This window comes from Anser anser (assembly GCF_964211835.1).
Source record: "Anser anser genome assembly, chromosome: 1".
NCBI classification, from domain to species: domain Eukaryota; kingdom Metazoa; phylum Chordata; class Aves; order Anseriformes; family Anatidae; genus Anser; species Anser anser.
In genome coordinates this window covers 43,245,471-43,268,217 of record NC_139720.1, presented here as the reverse complement: position 1 = coordinate 43,268,217, position 22,747 = coordinate 43,245,471, and the positions used below count along the sequence as shown (strand labels likewise).

At 36.8% G+C, this 22,747-nt stretch overlaps 1 protein-coding gene across 7 annotated transcripts in view; it reads right to left on the bottom strand.

The window, feature by feature from the left end:
* Window positions 1-22,747, bottom strand: part of PTPRQ (protein tyrosine phosphatase receptor type Q) — a 138,406-nt gene that overhangs the window by 16,616 nt on the left and 99,043 nt on the right. For 5 of the 7 annotated variants that reach the window (XM_083819710.1, XM_083819707.1, XM_083819711.1 and 2 more), the window contains 10 exons: window positions 21,729-21,973; window positions 20,738-20,804; window positions 20,039-20,197; window positions 18,634-18,856; window positions 18,103-18,176; window positions 13,838-13,937; window positions 12,874-13,002; window positions 11,585-11,629; window positions 6,274-6,300; window positions 5,497-5,578 (listed from right to left, as the gene is read on the bottom strand). In XM_083819710.1, coding sequence (XP_083675836.1) covers window positions 5,497-5,578; window positions 6,274-6,300; window positions 11,585-11,629; window positions 12,874-13,002; window positions 13,838-13,937; window positions 18,103-18,176; window positions 18,634-18,856; window positions 20,039-20,197; window positions 20,738-20,804; window positions 21,729-21,973 — 1,151 coding nt within the window. The remainder of the gene's footprint in view (window positions 1-5,496; window positions 5,579-6,273; window positions 6,301-11,584; window positions 11,630-12,873; window positions 13,003-13,837; window positions 13,938-18,102; window positions 18,177-18,633; window positions 18,857-20,038; window positions 20,198-20,737; window positions 20,805-21,728; window positions 21,974-22,747) is intronic. The other 2 variants (XM_083819708.1, XM_083819709.1) reach the window with 2 other exon arrangements.

Genomic DNA, 22,747 nt, shown 5'->3' with positions numbered 1-22,747 from the left:
CTTTTGATATTAATAATTTGATATAAGCATTATCAAAATGGCACAATTTAAAAATGTGACATAATGAACCAAACCAATAATCCATCTAATTTGGTATACCATTTCTTCCAATGGATGATGCCTGACATATAAGAGAGCTCAAAACCCTTCAACTGTATTATATGCAATATTATACCCTGGGCAATTTGTTTATTTCACCAACTCACAAAAAGCCTATGGCATGAAGCATGAGGACTATTTCACTTCTATAATTATATCCTCAATAATGTATAACTGCAGGTGTTTCTGAACATGAAGGGAAAGTTTTATGATGAAAGCAAAGGACTTTCCAACAAGAGACTTGACCTCTTTCTAGCTCTGACACATATTTCCTTGGGGAAAGAATTAGGGGAAGAATTGCAGAGAACAACTAGATGCTCAACTACCTTTGAAAATTAACAAGGGACTAGATCCCATCCATGCCCTTCAAAATCTTGCTGAATATATGTTTCATCTAGGGATGAAAAGTCTATGATTTTGCCTGTTCTTCTAAAAAGAAAGTTTGTGACTTAAAGTCTTACAATATAAAGAATGTCTGGCATTAAATTTATATCCTTATGTCAAATAAATAGATAACATGGTTAATAGACATGAAGTAAATATAAAATTAAATGAAGGACTGTAATATATTATAGGAAAACATCATTCTCATTTCTTTAAAGCACTTGTTGCTTTAAAATCTTGCATTTGAATCAACCTCTGCCATACACAAAGTACATTTCTTTTATCTTTGAGTTGCCTCATTGTTTTGTCTCAACAATCCCTTAAAGAACTAAAGCCTCAATCCTATGACTGAACCTAAAGAAAGATCCCTGTTCTCAGAACAGAATGACTTCTGTAAATTATTGTTAGGATTTGATAAGAACAGTGAAACACACCTAAGGTGTCAAAATTCCTCTCATTCGAAAAGCTGAAACTCTCCCACAGAATTTTTGTCCTTGAAGTTTGCATTAAGGAAAAAAAAATAGATGAAATGTCTAGGGTGTTTTGCAGGTGTTATCGACTGTGGGATCTCATATCAAGTGCATGTCGTGTGATCTTACTTGCCTCATTTGACTCACTCCTCTGAGTCTTAGCTTGCCAGGTAACTATTACAAAAGTAGTACTATTATACAGTAGTCCATATTAAAGAGGAAATATAGAAGCAGATTATATTGCTTTTGTAATGATGCTACCACACCTGAATGAGAGCTTAAAAGCCTTGTACTAATTCTCTGCATCAGTATGGATTTCAGTCAATGATCATTTTCAGAATTGGGGAAAGACTATTTGGATTCCCAGATTCAATAACAATTTGTCACAGAAACCACATTTCATTGCAGACTCATAAAGCTTTCAAATAATTCATTTGAACTTTGTTTACTGTAGTACTTTTATGGTACTTTTGTGGTGGCATTCAAAGGTATTTCACTTTTTTATTCATGAACAGACGTTATTGTAAAAAAGTATTTCTGTTTCAGTAATTTGCCAGCTACTAGAAAAACTTGATTTTCCAAAGGCATTGAGAGATATCTTCTGGAAAGCTGGAAGTTTGAATATCAGTTAGGCAGTGCCATCAGTTCCTGTGGTTCCCTATGGTTTCTTTAAACCGGTCTTTTCTGATAAGGCATGAATCCAGATCCATTCTGAGGTCCAGATCCTCTACTCATCATTTTACATAAAGGCAATGTTCATATGTGGTCCAAGACTGAACCCCAGAGATCTCTAAGCACAGCAGCTAGGTCAGTCCAGTAAATTAAATGAGCCCAAAAATGTCCCTGGATTCCAAGACTACATGTAAGGAAGAAAGCTACTTAATGCTAACAAAACTGTGTAACAGGTATGTTGTCTACAAACTGCCTATTGGAAATGATCCCTGGACTACTTTACCTTCCAAAGTGTACCTTGGAATTGTCCAGGATGACTTCTTACTGGAACAGTCCAAATTCAAGGCAGGGAATATACTAACAGTTTATTAGTATAAATTACCATATTTTTACAGCCAGTTCCTAGTGTGCTTGAATTTACTAATAGCCAGTGAGAGAACCCAAGAACGCTCAGGAACAGGCTACATGCTTTAAATATAATGGTCCATGGGTTTATAGCCTGAATTCAGCTCTCCTACACACATTGTATGAGCCTTGAGTCATTTACGTCAAACTAAAGCGTTGCCTACAGATGGAAACAATGCAGGTCATGGGGTCTGTTTGCTAGCTCTGTGCACTGTCTGTTTGCTTCTATGCATTGTCATTTCTGACGTCATTCAAGTGCATTGTCAGTCCTGTTTCTCATCTGACAAGATAGGTGCTGCAGATGCTGTAGATACACTCTCAGTCAAGGACTGCACCTATTGTTTAGTTCTGATTGCTCTTGGACAAGCCTTCTGTGAAGGCTCTTACAAACTTAGGATTGATGCATCCCAACAAAGAGAAAGTCAGGCAAAAAGCCAGGGGCCTTCAAGGATGAACATGGAGCTCCTTGCCAAACTCAAACAGAAACAGGAGGCCTACCGAAGGTGGAAGCAAGGACAGATAGCCTGGGAGGAATCCAGAGTAACTGTCAGAGCAGCCAGGGATCATGTTAGGAAAGCCAAAGCCCTGTTAGAATTAAATTTGGCCAGGGACATCAAGAGCAATAAGAAAATCTTCTATAGGTACATCACTGATAAAAGGAAGACTAGGGAAATTGTGGGCCCTCTCCAGAAGGAAATGGAAAAGCTGGTTACACAGGATATGGAGAAGGCTGATGTACTCAATGACTTTTTTTTGCCTGAGCCTTCACCAGCAAGAGCTCCAGCCACAAAACCCAGGCCCCAGAAGGCAAGGGTGGGGACTGGGAGAACGATGAACCAGTGAGGTTCCCACTGACTGGAAGAGGGGAAACATAACCCCCACTTTTAAAAAGGGTAAAAAAGAAGACCAGGGGAGCTACAGGCCAGTCAGTCTCACCTCTGTGCCTGGCAAGATCATGGAGCAGATCCTCCTGGAAACTATAGTAAGGCTCATGGAAAATGAGGTGATTGGTGACACCCAACCACAACATGGCTTCACTAAGGGCAGACCATGCAGACACGGGCAGTGAAATTGAGTGTACCCTCAGCAAGTCTGCCAATGATACCAAGCTGTGTGGTGTGGTCAACACACTGGAGAGTTAGGAGGCCATCCAGAGGGACCTTGACAAGCTCAAGAGATGGGCCCACGCAAACCTCATGAAGTTCAACAAAGTCCTGCAGCTGAGCTAGGGCAATCCCAATACAGGCTGGACAGAGAGAATGGATTGAAAGCAGCCCTAAGGAGAAGGACCTGGGGGTGTTGGTTAATGGGAAGTTTGACATGAGCGGGCAATGGGTGCCTGCAGCCCAGAAAGCCAACCATATCCCGGGTTGCATCAAAAGCAGCGTGGCCAGCAGATCGAGGGAGGTGATTGTCCCCCTCTACTCTGTTCTTGTGAGACCTCACCTGGAACACTGCATTCAGCTTTGGGGCCCCCAGCACAAGAAGGACATGGGCCTATTAGGATGAGTCCAGAGGAAGGCCATGAGGATGATAAAAGGACTGAAGCACTTCTCCTAGGAAGACAGTCTGGTGGAGTTGGGGTTGTTCGGCCTGGAGAAGGGAAGGCTCTGGGGAGACCTTATAGCGACTTTGCAGTACCTAAAGAAGACTACAGGAAAGCTGGGGAGGGACTCTTTGTCAGGGAGCGTAGTGATAGGACAAAGAGTAATGGTTTCACACTACAAAAAGTGTAGATTTAATTAGATATTAGGAAGAAATTCTTTACTCTGAGGGTGGTGAGGCACTGGCACAGGTTGCCCAGAGAAGCTGTGGATGCCCCAAACCTGGGAGCGTTCAAGGCCAGATTGGACAGAGATTTGAGCAACCTGGTCTAGTGGAAGGTGTCCCTGCCCATGGCAGGGGGGTTGGAACCGGGTAATGTTTAAGGTCCCTTCCGATCCAAACTATTCTGTAATTCTATGCTTCTGTGATTTTAAGACATCACTACACTCTGGTACATGGAAGCTGAAGCTCAGAGAGAAATGAAATGGAAGCCCAAATGAATTATTATGAATTGACTATATAGTTTAGTTGAAGAAGGCTTCAGCTACTTGAGTTTGATTATGTTTTAAATGGATTGCCAACATTTTTACTTGATAAAACACTTGTCTATTTTAAGTTTTAAGTCATTACAATACTGTAAGGGTTACCTAATGTGGGTCACACCTAAAGAAAGTAGTATTAGAAACTTTCCAGTGATGAACATTAGTTAACATGTGAAAATGTTATTGCTAGTAAAACTTTTCATCTGCTCAGTCATGCATAGTATAACTATAATCACTCTTGTTCAAGTAAAATAACAGTTCTAGTCTTGGAAGAAAAAGTTTTCCTTGCTTTACTGCTCAGAGAATTTTATGGTGCTTTTTATTATTAAATCCAGACCAATTTTACCTAAGGAGCATAACAAAAAGCTGTAGGAAATACCATTAATCTTTTCACACTTTTGTTGGCTTTCCCTAAGAGACTGAAATATTATAATCTAGCAGAAGAAAAGCCAATTGTTTAGTCTTCACTTCTGTTAATCCAAATGGTAAGCAATGCATGGTAAATCTATAAATCCAAAACAATAAAGTCACTGGAGACTGACAATTTATTTTTGTGAGGGCAAATGACTGTATGTGTTAAAAATGATGATGATGATGATAAAGATTCTGAAATAACAAGGAGAAAAGATATTGTTGAGAACAAAAATTTGATAGCCATAAAAATGTTACTTAATGAAAATAGTGAAAACTTTGAGGTTTAAATGTGTAAATATATATACATTATATATATGTAATGTATATTTTGAAAGCTGGTCTCTTCAGAAGGAAACACAAGCTTGCTGGGTTCTTCTCATACATGAAGATGGAGGCTCTTCACATGGACACTTCTCAAAAGCATGACAGGTATGATCTACTATTTGTAGAGAAATGCAAAGCAAGACTACTGTGCATACACTTTTTACTGTCTGCACTAAAACCTATGAAAGAAAAACATTTTGAAACTCCATGGCAATATGACTGGGCCCTGAACATTTCAGAAAATAAATGTCAGCTGTGTTTTTGGTGAGGAAAATTAACTTAGTAGTTAAATATATCTGTATATATGTAGAAACTATTCCTAAATAATCTGTTCTCGATTAAGCAACATATACATCACTACATATGCAAAAACATAAATATTGTGGTGTTCTTGCAAAGATTGGAGTCTAAAGAAGATGATCTTTTGCTGACACTTATGTGAATAATTCTGATCAGGTTGCAGTGTAGACTGCAGAATCCAAATCAGGTAATATTACTTTCTAAACAATCAACCTGGTAATTGGGTATTGATTATCAAGGCCAGAGTCCTTCATGGCGTTGCCTGCTTAAAATGGACATGAAATGTGACACACGAAATGACAGAAGGTCTTGCGATGTTGTGACAACTGCTAGCAACATACCGAAAATTCTTCCTGAAACTTTAGGTTGTTGTTTGTACAAAGCTCTTCGACATGTTGTAGGAAGGATTTCTTGCTTATTGGCCTGCAAGTAATGACAGAAGAATTAGAGACCTATAGGGGATTTCTTTATCATTCTTTTAATTTGTATTTAACTGCAGTTTTATTAATAACATTTTCCAGTTCAATAGCAATTCATATTAGCAGACACAAAATTATAAATTGTTTACGGTCCACTTAATTGGTTTCTTTTCAGTCTCTTGAAAAAGAAGCATTTTCTCCTATTGTTTCCCCTCACCGAATTTTTCAGTTGCTAATGTTAACACTACTGTTGGGTAGGATTGTTTTTTATAGGTAACAACATTCCAAAGCAAGGTTTTGACATTAATGGATGTTTGTAAAGTTACCATTGCATTCTAAAGTACATAATACTTCTTTGTCGCACCGAAAACATTTTATACATTGCAAGGTTTTAGACACATAAAATATTGCAGTGACCTCATTCTCATAATGACATGGTTTTTAAACCCCAAGGAGTTTAAATATCCCTGTATTACTTCCCAAGCTAAAACACAGACATGCAGGCTTCACCCTAGAGAGAGAGAAAGCATTTCTCCAGTTACCATGCAATTAGTCATGCTTTTATGATTTATATGCAGCTTGGGAGTTTTTTTTTCTGTTGTTGGTTTTTGTTATTTTTTTTTCTAATAAACATGGAAGAGGGAACCACACATTGAGATTCACCAATGACCACAAAATAAAAATTTTTAATCTACTTACTTGATGGATTTTCTATAACTAAGTAACCTGCAACAGAGATTTTTGTTAAATGTAGCAAGTTGTGAATTAACCAATATTGTGCATGTTAATAGATTTTAGATGAACTATTCAATTAACTAAAGAAACAGATTTATTTCTCTCATGGATTCAAATATGTCAGATATCTTGGGGGATACTCTCACTTAGTTCTTATCTCAAGTATTGGCAGATATGGTAGCTGCAGTTTCTATCATTCCCTTCAGATCATTTTACAATGTTCTGGGCTCATATGAACCTGGGAAATCCATACCTCGAGCACACCACTTCATATACATTGACAAGCTTCATTTTACACTGTGTACTCAACGTCATTCTTCTGAGGGACGTTTCGGAGAACAGAGATTGGATTATTCTGACTGAATACAGACACCTGTATCTGAGCTAGTCACTCTAGACTCTTTTTATAATCAATCAAGACAAATAGCTATGATTTCATCTCATTTTAAGCAGGTATCTAAAATGAGTCACAGGTGAATTATGCTATCAGTGTGCCTCTACAGAAGGAAACAGTAGCAATGTTTTTGTTTTTTTTTTAAACTAAAATTAGTATCTGTTTTCATGCTCATTTTTTACAGGTTTAATTCTGTTTCTGGAACATAGTTATTTTAAAAACTGTGCAACATACTTTAACCTAATTCCACAGCAGGTTTCATGTAGGTGTTACATAAGCATAAGCATACAACCCCAGGGACCTTTCAGATAGTCTTGTAACCTAGTCATCATCATCACCTCTGAATTTAAGAATGTCTCAGCGTTATGGATTTAGAAGACAAATGTCAGGTACTCGGACTCAGAAAGATTGCCTAAAGGACTAAGTGAAAAAGTTTGAACAAATACAACTTAAAAGATAACTCGCCTCTTCAAAAAAGCTCTAAGTATACATTTTGAGTTTTGCTCTCTCCAAAATTCATACATGCTTAAAAACAAATCTTACAAAAAATATTCTATGATACCAATATAAATGCCTACTACTGCCAGAATTTCAGTAGAAAATACAATTTCCTTTAAAAATACTTGGTTTTGTGAAGTTGTTCTTAAATATTTACATTTTAAATTAGGTAACAAAATTAGATTGATACAATTGTTGTACCATTTAATATTAAGCATCTAAAAAGTTAATGTCAAAGCTACTGAACATGCCTTCATGGTACATATGTCGCTATGACAATGCTTGTCAAACTGGCTATGAAACATCTGGGTCACTTTCACTGGAGTGAAAAGAAGTGTAAGAATTCACAGAGAAAGGCTCAAACTCTTTGCTTGAACTCAAGCATTTACTAGGACAACTGAAGGAGAGCTTTAAGCAGAAAATAAGAAGGCAATAAGACAACAAAGCATGCAACTCTATTCAGAATTTTTAGACATCTAGCTACTGTTACTGTAGCACTTATGTTGTTTGCATTACACATCAGCTGAAACTATGGTCTAGTAATATTGGCAACATTATAGGGCTACAGTTTTCAGAAGGGAAAGTATTCTTAATAAGTGTGCCAATGTATTGCACACATACACTTGCCACTGAGCAGAAAGTAAACACTGGGTTTAGGGCTTTTTTAGGACAAAATTATAAGCAGTCCATACAAAGAAAAAATATTTGCTTTTCCTTTGAACTCATCTATCTTCACCATAGAACAGCAGAATAAAAGTAATCTCCCAGCTGACATTCTAGAAATTTTTGGAATGCTGTTATCTTTCCTCTTCTCAAACTGGTAGCAAATAGAGGCCTACTGCACCACAGTTTGGTCATTAGGTAATAAAAATTACATCAGTGCTGCACATAAGCAACCTGAATATGACATTTAGTGCTTCATTGCTGAAGGTACATGGATCCAACAACAAAGAACACAGAGACAAGCAGCACCATAACACAACCCCCTCAATACTTCACTTTATTCTCACTCAAAGCAGAGAAGTAAAGCACTGAAGAAGCATAGAAAATGAACTAAACAGGGCTACAGATGGTACTTTCTTGTTCATTTTTTTAAATGTTACTGACAGGCATTTTTTTATAGGCATAATCATATATTATCTTTAAGAAGCACTAAATTTTAAAGAAGGCACCTACACTTTGCCACTTTAACCTATCTTTAGATATTGTAGTGAAGAACTTGGTTGTTAGAACTACTGAACTCACACTTCTGTTGGTAGCAAGTGTACATTGCAGTAGCTTGGCAACTCAGAAAATAAGACTGTGGCAAAGATACTGGCTTTGCTGGATAAGAATCTTCAGAAGGAAAGATCTCTGTACCCTCACTACAGGTTTATAAAAGATGGCTATGCTCAGCTTTAGCATCCTCAGGCATTAAAAAAACAGCATTTTTCTCCAAGTCTCTTGAGAATGACATATATAGTGATAATCTTACATTATTTGGTCAATGAACCTATCTACCTGTAATCTCATTCTCCACATTTCCGTATCTTTTGTATAAAGCACAAGAACTTAGATATCATTAGATCTTGATGAGCACAATTAGAATCAAACTATGAAGTTGCCAATTTCCCTATTTCAGCAGGACAATTCCAGGTTCCCAGTTGTCCGACTTTGAAACCAGGGAAGAAAAACATTCCCTAAGATAAAGAATGCTTTATTGCCTTAAATCTGATTTTCTTTTAAAACAGTGTATTGTTTCATGTGTGGGATTTTTTTGAAGTCTATCAAAAATCTGAATCCCACTCAGATTACTTACGATAGAGCTAGAAAGAAGCCATTTATTTGTGTTGGCAGTGGTAACTGAAGACCATATTGTCACACAGACTCAGCTTTCTTTCTGGGTCAATCATCTGAAATCCACAGAGAATTAAAACTTTGTCCAAATGGAAAACAACAGAAATGAGAATGTAGGCAAAAGGCTTAACTCATAAGCACCATTGACACTTCCTAGGAATAATGAAGGAACTAATTTTTAGCAAGTTAATTGAAAGCAATATGGAGCTTAACCCTTCCTGAATATTAAAGGCCTCGGGAAAGAGAACACATGGTCATTTCTCCCATTGTACCAGGACACAAAGAGTTATAAACCTTGTACTCCTGGGATACAAAGCTCAGGAAGCCTATGAGTGATAGCTGATTACTGAAGGGAAGCTTGTTGAAGGAAAAGGTAAGGCAGGAGCCATGGCTATCCTCCCTCAAAGAAAGAAGAAACAGGCTGGTCCGGAGAAAGTTTGTGTAGAAGTATTACTTTGAACATAGACACCTACTGAGGGCAGACTATTCAGGAAAAGTGAGACAAGATGAGAATTTTATACACAATACTTTTCCATAAAGAGTTCTAATTGCCTGTTATTTATTTGCAAGGTTTACAGTGTCTGTAATTATGAAATATTTCTTCTAAATATGTGCCCATTTGCTTGTCAATCTGTCTCACATGGAATGAGTCAAAAGCCTAAAAGTATCCACCACAAAGTGTAACTTTCATGGAAAGATTTTAAGAAACAGGGACCTACATGGCTTTACCCCTTCTACAGAAATCACTGTGAAAGTAGGTGCCAGAGAAGTTCTCTCCCAGGTGAGCACCTTGAATACAGAGGAGTTACTTGTCTCTGGCTAAGCCTGGTGGGCCCTGAAAATTTACAGGAAACAATTCACAGCAGATGAATATCTGCTTTGAAAAATGAATTGACAAACACTATAGACAAGATATAAAAAGTAAGAGATGAGAGGACCTATTATATAAATATTTAGTGCACTAAATGAATCAATGTTTAATTCAGCCTAGACTGATGGGCTATACATGTTTTAAAGAATTAGATTTTTTCTGTTATTGCCTGTTCCATATCATCTCTACTATCATGGATACCAATGCATTTCCCAAACTTCCAAAGTCAACATTTTGGCTTCATAAAGTGGACCTCATTTTCTGCTGAATACAGTAGAATATAATTCCCTGAATGCCCTCTGATGGTACATCTCATTAATTAATTGTCTAACAAAGACTTGCTGAGAGAAGGTGTATATTCAGCAGCCAGTATTTTCAGACACTGAAATTTTTCAATATTTTTTTCTGATGACCATGATTGCACAATTATTATAGGGAATTGTGATTTACCATGAATTTCCCGATTTGAAAAAAATGTTGACTCAAAAAAACCTCTTTTGGCTACTGACATTACCAGAGCAGAATCTTACATACACTGAAACATTCTTTAAAGCTTGAAAGGAGTCTAATAAACTCAAAAGTTTTGAGCAGATCAAAGGTATCCTGTCCCCTCATTACTGTATATGTGTAATCTAGTAGGGTCATGCAGTACGTTTACTGACTTCTAGTTGAAAAGATTGCATGAATACTGTCCTGAGGAGTGCTCAGTTAAAACCTCCACTTCAATCTTTCACAATTTGCCATAATGTTCAACAAAGAGCCTGGACAAGGAGCCTGCTGTAGCTCCAGTACAGCTACTGTTTGAAAAATAATAGTCCAAAATTTAACAGCTGCATCCTGTAGCTTACAAGAATGGCCTGGGAGCAAGTCTTTGCTTCAGTTCATTAGTGGCATGGGGAAGGAGGAGAGAGGAAAATACAAATGGAAGGAAATAAACTCCACACCAAAATGTGAAACTGACTCATTAAAATAAAGTGTGATGTAATTAAACTGTGTAGTAAAAGCCTTGCTGTACATAAATCACATAATGAAGTGCATTTGAGCATGAAATATTATAGTTTGCAATTACCCTGTAGAGTCTGAGACTGTACAAATCAAAACTGCACATAATTAGGACAGAAAAGTGGCACAATGGTACTACTCAAACTGATAAAGGATTTGGCCACATAGATATATTGCTGTGGTTCTAATGGCATAGTAACAAAACATCTGTAGTATAAGTAAAAAAGCGGTTGAGAAAAAAAAAAACAAAAACAAAAAACAAACTACACAAACTACACAGCACTACACAAACTACACAAAAACTACTTCTCTTAAATGCACACCTTCTAACTGCCAAAGGAAAGAAACAGCATATTTCGTATGTCACAGTTGCATTACATTTGTTTCAAGAATAGATTGTATACACGAGTGCTATATTATTATAACTTGCAATTGCATGTAAAAATTGTCCTGAATTATTTCAAAATATTTGTGGAACTGTTGTACATGAACACTAGGGACTAAAAATAAATAGGATTTCATGATTAAAAATACCACTGTTTGCCATAAGTATAGCTGCAAAGATTGATATTTCACATTGATTAACTATATCATTCAACATAGTGTAGTAGCACACAGATTAAGAGAACAGAATGGAAAACACACCACTTTGCTTCAGTAAGACAAAAACTTACTGGATGACAAAAATCTCCTTGCGTCTAAAGAAAAACGAGGAGTATCTGGAAGTAAAACCCATCAACACTTTAGTATATAAACAAAATTAGTACTATTCTTATTCAGCTAACAGTTTGGAAACAATGCCATTTTGAAGATCTGTCATGGTCATTTATACAAGTTACAGTTATCATAGTGCATAGAAAATAATTCTGTCTCCAGAGAATGTATTCCACTGTTATTAGCAGGTAAAAACAATGCTATCTGAATGGCATGTGCCCCACACAGAACACACCACATGCACTATATCAATGACTTCCAGATGATTCCTACTACGTTTTCTCATCTATTACAAGCAGTCATTCCTGTGTGCACTATTTTGAACACGTTTGTACATGCAATTGGCTTACTCTGTACCACACACATAGACATGTACACATTCAAACAAAACAGGTCAACAGCTACAACCTTTCATCTTCCAGCTATTCCTAGTCTGCAACAGTAGGATGCCTGACTGCTAGGGCAAGACTATTTTAGGCTTCTCATCTTTAAGGAGATTGCCTACCACAGTGTTTCATCTGTGACACAGCAGGGAAAATACAGGTAGGTAAAGAATGTTCACTAAACATTTCTAACTCAGTTGGATGCCATAGATTGTTGAGAATCATCATTATATTGTATCTAATTGGTGAATAATATCAATTTTTCCAGCAGTCAGAAAGAACAATCTGTTTTCCTTCAGATATGTACCCATGACAAGATTCTCTGTTGGACAGAAAATATGAATTGCCTGGACTTGCTACATAGCCAGTGTACTGAACTCCTCAGAAATTCAAACACTATGCAAAACCCTTTGTGAAAAAAAAAAGAAAAAAAAAAAAGCTTTCTAAATGTCAATTAAACAATGACGGGTTTGTTATTGAATTAGCTAGCCAGGACTTCTGCAGGGTTTGACTATTTCAAAATGCTTAGTTAGGTTTGCAATCTATACAAAACACTGGGCCATCAAAAATACTACTGTGTTTAAATTCTGTATGTTTAAAGATATGTAGCCTTTTTTTTTTTGCCAACACAATTAAACAGTGATTTGCACTTAGATCTTTATCTTGTTGTAAAAAGAGCTGAAGATTAAGTGATTTTCTAAAAGCTAGTGAGAAGTGTCTTGAGGATGGAGGTCATTCTTTGAAAAAGGATCTCAGTGACCTGTGTAAATAAGAACACCACAAACACTTCCAAACAAGCAAAGGTCAGAAAGGGGTCATGGCTACAGCCCCTTTGGACTACTATTTTGCCTAAGGAGTATGCTTACCGTGTAAATCTCTCATCCTTCAGCTCCAGGTCTGCCACTGTAATCAACTGATCCAATTTGAATTTAGTGTCAATAATTTCAGCATCTCGTGGGGAGTATGTGCCTCCCTCTTTTTGCTTTTGCCGAATTCTAAAAAGAAAATATTAGTGCAAAAATAAATATACAAACAATTTAAAAACACATATATATCAATACATTGATTAGACAGGCTGAAACTTAAAAATGGCTGCCAGAAGTCCTTCCTTGGCCTTTATTCTGCTCTCACTTCCAATTTAGTCAAATCCAGCAGTTATTTTGTCTAAAACTCATGCAGAAAGAATCTAGCCTACTCATACTTTTAGTTTTCCTACATACATTCTTTGGCAATGCCTGAATGATGCAGCTGAGAAAGAACAGAACTTGCGCTGGAATGAGCAAGCTAACATCATTTATGCAGTACCCAGCCTGCTTCTTTATGTGGGCATTTGTTCACAATCAAATTAGAGGTTCATTTCTCTTTCACATGTAAGACTTTTAAGTATTTAATTGTTAAATTTATCAGTAAGGCAGAAAATAGCATTTGGAATATTTACTTCATATCAATCTGTTTCCCCGCAGAGCTGACAGTAAATAGGGTTAGCCATCATGCTAACTTTACCAGGTGACACTCTGAGCTGTACCTTCCACTCAGGTGAATGGAGAAGTGACTCTAAAATGGTAAGATAGATGTCTGCTCTGATTCACCCGCTGGGGAAGCTTGTTTTCCTCCTTCAACTATGGAGACTAGCCCTACGAGACTAAAGTTAGCCTCTGTGAGTCCCTCCCTAAGTTTCTACATAAAAAGATTAAAAAAAAAAAACACAAAAAAAACCCCAGTACATTCTGAAATGACAGGTTAGTTCCATTTATAGGACTGTTTCAGCTCTTCATTAAAAGATTTTTGAGTATTTGCAAACATGGTATGGCAAGGATGCATAAATCTTACCTTGCAAAAGCATAGACTGCAGCCACCAAAAGAACAACTGAAAGTATGCACAAAGTAACTGCAAGGATAACTTCTACAGATCTTCCTGACAGTCCTTCACCTGCAACAGAAAGTGGAAATCTAATATTTAATAGATCCATTATCATTTCTACATTTCTAACAGGAAGGAATCAGGTAGAGATGAAAGACAGACTCTTCTATCTCATAAAAACTGCATGTGTTTTTTATCAGTTGCAGAGTTGCTCAACAAAAGAAAAACAGGAGCCATTTGTTTAGAAGCTCCTAAGCATTGCTGATCTATGTAATACATATGCTAACAGTACATGTCTACAGCTATTTGTACAACCATCCAGTGGTGCTCTTCAGGTTTACCTGCTAAGCAGGTTATGGTAGGTCTACACTTCACTCACATCAGCTGGAGTGTGTATAACACTAACCTTAGTTGAGCTCCTGCTTCAGCCTCAGTGCAGCCAAGAACAGACACACTGCTCTAACAGTTAGGAATAACCAAGCACCAAAAGTGGAAAAGAAAGAGCAACAAGTCTAAAGCTATGAGGTTTGTAGCTATCACTCACAGACAGGAATAAAAGATACTTTTTGGAGATCCCCTCCTCAGGGTGTTGAAGGAATGCACCTAGTGACTGGATCTGAACAGTCTGGATTAATCTGCCTCATGGATGATTAACTCATGCTCTTTATTCATATGGAAATTGGTGATATTGTTAGAATAGACATCAGCGGGTCTGAAGGTATCTTAAAGAGCTTGATGATATTAAGTTAAAGGGGCTGGTATTCTTATCAGTCCCTCCAGGTGAGAATGAAGGTTCATTTAAAGACTGATACACCTGTGTTTTAGTATTTTCGAAACTTCTTTTCCAGTTTCTTTGGTGCTGAGTCCTTTAATTTCCCGTTCTTCCTGGTAATACTGTCCCTATCTCAGAAACGTTAGCCTCTTTTCTCCTTAGGCACACAGTGAAAATAAGAGTAACAAGGTATTACTACTGCTGATATTCTTCGTTTGTGCTGGTATGCACCTCCACTTTCTGATCCACAATAGGAAACCTAGCTCCTGTCCAGCTTTGAGGAAGGACAGAAAAATATACTGCCTTCCTGAAACTGAGATTTCCCACTCATGGAACAACATCCTCCCAAGGACACACTGGAAAACACTGAAGTCCTGATTTCACTTCTCTCAAAAGACTTAGAGAGCATATTGCAGATGATCTGGACTTCATGTACGTTGTAGAGCATGATTAAAATTCAATGATCTTGACTTAGCTGAATAAATTGTCTTAAAACAATAGGATACAATTTTGTAAGACCAAGTGCATAGTTCTACATGTAGACAGGAATAATCAATTACAATAATACAGCACAGTAAACAGTAGGTTAGGTAGCAATTTATTGTAAATTTGTGATTATTGTAGACCACAAGCAACATGAATAAGCGATATAATGCTTGTATGAAATGACAGACATAGCTTTGTAGTACAGAGAATTAAGCATAGTTTTCTAAACACCTGACATAATTCCTCCACTGCATTAGTAAAGCCTCAGGTGCAACACAGGGTGCTACAAGGTCAAAACAATTTAGACCAGGCCCAGACAACAAGAAAAAAGCAAGTATATAAAACAATGTTGCAAGGGGAAAAGCAATGAAGAAGTCCCTGATCTCTGTGATTGATCTACTCATAAGATGGCATCAACAACAAAAAAAGTTTTGATTATTTCCTGTTTCAATGGCTTTTTATTTCATATGGAAAAGATCATACTTGTACAGGACTACTGAGTTGCCCACAATGATTTGCTGAAATAGCTATTACAGTTTATAGAATGGCTATAAGCTGCCATGATGTACTACAGTTTTAAACAGTATTTGCCACCACATCTTAATTATCTCTTGGAAAAATCTTGACCTTTCCTTGTAGTATGGACATTATTTTAGCAATCCCAGTCATGAGTTATAAGGAAGAAACCCTACTTCTCCAGCTGAAGAGGAGAGGTGTGGTACTCGAAGTATGGCTGAGTGGGAAGGCGATACTAAATTGTATTCTTTGTTACCATTAAAAAATCATTATTGCAGCTGTTTATTGCAATAGTTTCTGCTTCTTTGTTCCTCTCTAGCAAAATTGCTGTTGCTTAACAAGAGTATCAGAAATCTGTGACAGATCTCTCTTATAGATTTCCATATTTTTTCTTCAAACCTATTTAGCATGTAGTATTAAATTGCACAGATACAAGGTCAGTTTTCTGGTTTTCCAGATCAAAAGTATAAGTAGACTCAGAAACCAAAATAATCAGGGAAGTTTTCTGAGCTTTAATGAATACCTATGACAAAATTCAAGTTATTGTTTTATCTCCTAAAACAAATGTATTGTGTTAGCAAAACACAGATTTCAGTGATTATTACAAAAGATAACTATTGATTCAAAATGGAATTGCATTTCTGATTTCAGGCAGCATAAATTTCTTCAGAAATTGTAGTGTTGTTACAAGTGAAATACAAGTCATTGGTCACAGAGATATCCAACAGCTACTGATCTTTTCAGCATGTTTTCTGAGTTATGCTTCTAGAGCAAGTCTGAAGTTCGTATTACCAAAGCATGTTCTATAAAGAAACACTTAGGCAAGGTTCCTCAAATTATGAGTCTCAAGAGAAAATGTGTCTGAAAAAATCTAACTTTCTTCATTCACTTAACATGCAGCAATGGCTGTGCTGGGGCTGACAACAGCAGTCCTGGTGCTGTACCAAGGCTACTCATCTGCAGTACCTGTCACACTTGTGATATATGAATTTGATGTTGATTTCACAACAGTTTTGTATGAAAGCACAGAAGGAACTCTTAATTACCTATCCCACTTAAGTTTTGTTTAAAAAGCAGTACTTGATGTTAAACATTAGCACAGAAGGCAATAGAATATGGATATAAGGAGCCATAGACATTTGAGGAATTTGTCAGGGCTATTTTTTATCCCACTACATTTTATTCAGCTACAAACAGCTCTTGCTTCTTTATGATTTACACCACAGGAGACAATATCACAAGTTTTCAATAACAAAAAAGAATAGCATGAATTATACTATCTGCCTGCTACTACAGCATAATTTCTCTATTTGTCTTGATGATTTCTTTAAGAATTTCAGAGTTTCCTGTTAGAAAGGTGCCCAGGTATGTCCATCTGACTGGATAAAGTCTGACCCATTTCCAGCAGACTTGTTTTCTCTGATCAGACATAAAGTCTCTTCCTCACTGGTCAAGCTATTTGCTTCATTGGATTAGAAATTTTTAACTCAGAACCAATAAAAACAACTTTTGTCTTTCACTTTCTGAAACATTCAGGACTGGAGAAACGGTGCCAGATCCTTTCAGAATATTCAGGTAGTGAATTAGCATTTCAGGATCTTCAATATCAGATCATGTAACAAATTTCTAACATGGATTAGATGAATAAGGGAGCTCATATCACAGAAGATGAATGCCAAATGAAAAATATGTGCCCACTAAAATTCTTCTGGGTACTCATCCAGTTGTCTTGGGATCCCTTTTCAGAAAGTCAGGGCTAAAGCTTAGCTAAGTAAGTTTTGGCTTACCAATGTATAAAAAGAACTTAGAGATCTTATTGCGATCTGCTAAGAGAATCTTCATTCCCAATTTTGGTGGTACATCAACACCTCCGTGGAAGAATTCATGCTGGATTTGAGACCCTGTAACAGCTGCCTTATTGGCCAGTGACATCAGAACCAGATGGTTTCTATTAGGCAATATTAATTTATTAATACAGAGCTTTGTCTGTATCTAAAAGCTGAAGGGCTACATGGTCATGTCCTCAAATGACCTGCCAGTTGAAGAAATGATCAGCAGCTGAGAGGTTTACTACACCACGCTCACTGGAATAGCTGTAATAGTAAATCGAACAGAGAGGGACATTGCACAAACAGCATAGCTTCTGACTATAGTCCACCTAATCAAGGTAAGCAATCCCGGCAAAATAGTATTTTCATTGATACAACTGAATCTCTGCTAATGAACTTTGACAATATTTCTTTTTCATTTAACGGTCCAGGCTGAGGTAAGACATCCTGAAAAGGACATAGGAAAGAATGGATGCATTTCCTCACCAGGCAACAACCATCCTAGTTAATCTAGGTCCAACAAAAATAGATACTGTTTACTACAGGGAAATCAGTCTACTAAAAAGGCACATTAAATTGTCTAAATTCTTTGGAAATAGAGAAATACTTTAATGAATGTCACTCTCCATACCTAAAGTTTTGACAGGATCAGAAAAGTCAGAATCTGTAAACTGTCCTTTAACATTAGTTGCTCTGAACTTAAACCTGTAAAATAAAACAAAGAAAAGTAATTAACATAAAGTTTATGTGTATTTCCTTAAAAATATTTAATTTAGAAACTAAAAACTATTGAAGTTTTAGTATAATATAACCTGGTATCCTTATCCACCTGCAAAAGTGACATTATGACAGACATCTAGGACTCAGTGTCAATATGTTAAATGTATAATGAAACTATATGAAGCAGGCTATATATCTTGAATTTGGGCTTATTTAATTTAGGAACTCAGTAAACACTAAAAAATTAAAAAATAATTGTCTCCCATACTTCCACTTCAGACAAAAACTTGAAATTAACACACACAGTGATACTTCAAGCTCCAACTTTTCATTATTGAACTACTTGTTTTGTTTATTTATTTATGTATCTATACTTGCTTGTGTAAATGTATATTTCACTTAAATGTTTCTCTTGGACTAACATACAGGCAAACGTACTTACAGGTACTGTTTTCTTGGTTTCAGTGGGCCGTTACATATTTTATCTTGACTGCCTGGTATCATACATGTAGTATCAGTGCCGATGACATATATCTCTTCTTTGCCACTCAGATCTTCTTTTCCTTCTATACATGGTGGGTTTGGAAAGCCTTCATTTGTAAAATACAGTCTTGGTCTGTTGAAGTAGGCATCATACCACTTAGTAACATTCCCATCATGCTGAGCTATTGTCAAGAAAAGAAATAATCAGAAATAATTTACATTCTAATCAGATTGTAAATAAGTTAAATAAAAGATTATTTTTTTAAGGACTTAGCATGCTATTAGTGCCATTTATACAACTAAGGCTGTAGCTCTCTTTTTACTTGAGCCCAAATGTCCTAAAGACCCCACACCAGCTGTATTTTGCTAACTAAGAGTAAGTCAACTGAATCACAGCTAGAAAACTTCAGGGTCAGTTTCACACATAAGCTGTGCCTGTAGAAGACATCACTCGTGCAATCCATTTACTTTGAAACTGGGAATATCTAGCAAAGACGGTAAAAAGTGTTTACTCTAAATACAGTTTCATAAATGAAATGACTAGTTTTCCATAAGTGGTCAGTACCGAGCAACTCTGACAGGAGAAAAATCTTCAAAATATCTCTTAACATGGTATTTGCATATTGTTCAGTTCAAGAGAAACTTCATAGAAATAGCTATGAAGTAAATGTCTCTAGGATTAGTGCTGAAATACATCATTCAGAAAACGGTGAGAGACTCTACCACTTAATGTGAATACTTTACCTCCACACTTTTAAAGATAGCAAACCAAGCGAAGTAAATACCTCGAATTTTTCCTTCTTAGGTAAAGTAAGCCTGACCATATGATGTCCACTCATGAAACTCCCACGCACATTGGTAGGCAATTACTCAAAAGAGTATCATGAGACTGGTCACATGCGTAAGTGTTCATCAGTCCATACAAGGGAATACGCATTCTAACCCACAGTCTACAGAAGGGATTTATGTAAATCCCTCTGCCCCCGTTATGAAATGCAAATATCAACTGCACATGACTGCATTCTTTTACAGGCAACACTAATAGCAATAGAAAAAAAAAAAACTTGCAGAAAAAGTTTTATATTTATTCATCCTTTACAAAAGCCAAATGTGTTTATTTCTTCAAGAAGATGAAGAAAATATAAAGAAAATATAATGATAACAGTAGGGCTTCATTGGCAAGTGTTCTCAAAACCCAGCCTACAGGTATTGTGGAAGACTCTTTGCTGTTAGTACTGCTGTCACAGATAATTTTGTCAGCTGTTTTCTAACATGAAGTTTCTGACAACCAAAAAAAAAAAAAAGCTGAAAATAAATTTATAAAAAGCAGAAAACAATTTTCAAGAGAATATATAAAATTCTACCTCCAGCTTCCGCAACAAGAACCTGTATCTTCTTGATAGGTCCATGATCATCACTGTAATAGCATATTGGCATTCTGATTGTAATTGTTGTGGCTGTGACAAGTAAGGCCCCATTGGTATCATAAACAGGTGCTGGTTTCTTTTTAGGCCGTGGCGGTTCTGTTTTTAAACAAAGATATACCACAGAGTTTTGTTTTCCACTGCAAGTACTTTGTTCAGGCACATAGCTGTGTTACGGAAAACAAATCATCGCCATATTTTCAGGGACAATTTAATGTCCTAATTCATGCTCTAAGCCTCTAAAAACTGTATTCTCTTAAATGCCTCTGCATATCAGTTTTCCATTAAAAAAAATAAAAATATTGTTTTAGATTTTCAGAGGAATTTCAGTCAACAACTGTATTTATTTCCACGAATATGATACCGTATACCTAGCTATACCTCCATTATATTCTTCTAAGCTGTTTGCTGATGGTAACTAAAATACTGATGTCAATATGCTTGCTTCACTGTGCTGCACATGGTTTAGCAAATGATCAGTGACACATAGCAAAACTGAGCACTGCAATTCCAGGCTATCAGTTATGTGCTCCTGTTCCTACTTCCTCTAAAAATACACAAAGGCACACAACTATGTAGTCACAGGTAGAAAAACAACTTCTTCAGCATTTCAGAAAAAGGGCACTTTTTGAGACATACCTTTGATATCCATGGTTACTTTCAATTGAATTTTTGGTCCTGCGCCAGCACCATTAATTGCATACACCTTAAAAAAACAAACACTTATTAATGAGTATTTGTACTAGCTTCAAATCAGCCAAATCTAGATATACCTGAAGTAACAATGAATGCTGAAACACTCCTTTCATGCCATTCACACTTTGCTAGAACTTACCTCATATTTCTTTACAATCCTAAGTACAGTAATCCTTTATCACTTGTAATGTAGCTCTTACAAAAAGGAGAAAAACAAACCTACTTGAAGAGTTATGTTGCCCACCTCTCACGTATGATTCTCTGATTATATGAAAGGACTCTTTCACATAGAGAGGGACTCTCTCAGGGAGTGTAGTGACAGGAAAAAGGGTAACAGCTTTAAGCTGAAAGAGGGCAGGCTTAGATTAGATATTAGGAAGAAATTCTTTACTCAAAGGTTGGCGAGGTACTGGAACAGGTTTCCCAGAGAAACTGTTGATGCCCCATTCCTGGAAGTGTTCAAGGCCAGGTTGGATGGGGCTTTGAGCAACCTGGTCTGATGGGAGGTGTCCCTGCCCATGGCAGAAGGTTTGAAAGTAGATGACCTTTAAGGTCCTTTGCAACCCAAACCACTCTGTGATTCTATGACTACAAGCATAGTCTTCTAGTAAGCTCCCCTTGCAGAACTGGACCTTTCATCTGAACCAAATTTGCAATGCAAGTGCTGGAATTAAGAGAGAAATTTAGTCTTGTGCCTGTGACAATGTGTCACAGGCTGCTTCAGTAGGACATGAACTTGTGCACAGCTACCGCTAGTGATGTTTTGGGCTCCCATTCACTCCTCCCTTCTCATTGTTCCCCTCTTTCCTCAGACTTCACATTCTTCACAACCCAGCTAACATTCTCTGTATGACAGTTTTGATTTGGCTTAGTTCTGTGTTCCCTATCCAGGCTAATCGCTCAATCACACCAAAGAAAAAGTATTAATTCTTACGCTGACATTATAGGTATGTCCTCCTTTCAGTCCTTCTATCATCGCAGTAACCGACTGATCTGTTTTATCAATGACACTAAGGTTGTGGATCCAGATAGCAGCAGGGTCATCTTCATTGTACACCATAGCTTGATACACCTGAATATTCCCATTTGGTTCAGATGGCGGCACAAATGTCACTTGGAACTTTGTTACCTCATCAGGTATCTTCTGAAATGTTACGTTGTTAGGTGGGTCTTCAGGCACTGAAACAGACATTTAGTGATCCACTTAAATCAGTTCACTACTATGACTATTAGAGTAAAACCTGAAAAATTACAAATTATACTTTCACATATCTATATTTCATTTGTATTTTCTGCTTTTACCAAAATAATCTCAATTTTTATTATTTATGTAAATATTTACAGACAAATAAAAGTTAAATTTGTAGTGAAATATTATTCTTGATGATAGCATTTAATGCTATAAATATTAAAAATAATTGTTAGATAACCCTCATTAGTTTCTACTCAGAAAAGTTTCTTCTGATTTTCTACTCAGAAAGCCTGAAGGCACCATTGTACCTTGAAATATATCCTGAGGTAAACAGATCCTCTCATGGGCTGACAAGCAAGAAGCAAGTGTTAGTCTTGAGTATCCTTTCCTGAAAGCCTTCTGTCAACAGTGAGCTCCTTCCCAACATATAAACAAGCCACCATGCTTATCGCAGCTAACTCTAAGAAAAAAGTTTTCCACTAGCTGATGCCCAGACATATGCAGGGAATTACAACAGGTCAAACAAGTGTTTCAGCTTCTGTCCAGAAATGTATCAGAAGCCAACAACCACACAAACACAACACGCACTTTTGCCAAAGAGTTATTTGTCAAACTTTATTCCAGTAGTTTATTGTCAAGACAGCAGAGGTATAAATCATTTTCCCAATGTCCCTGTCTGAAAGAAAAAGGCTGTAACATTCTTTCCAGGCAGCTGAATATTTACTGCTCTACCTGAGCAGACAAATATGTAGCATGACCTC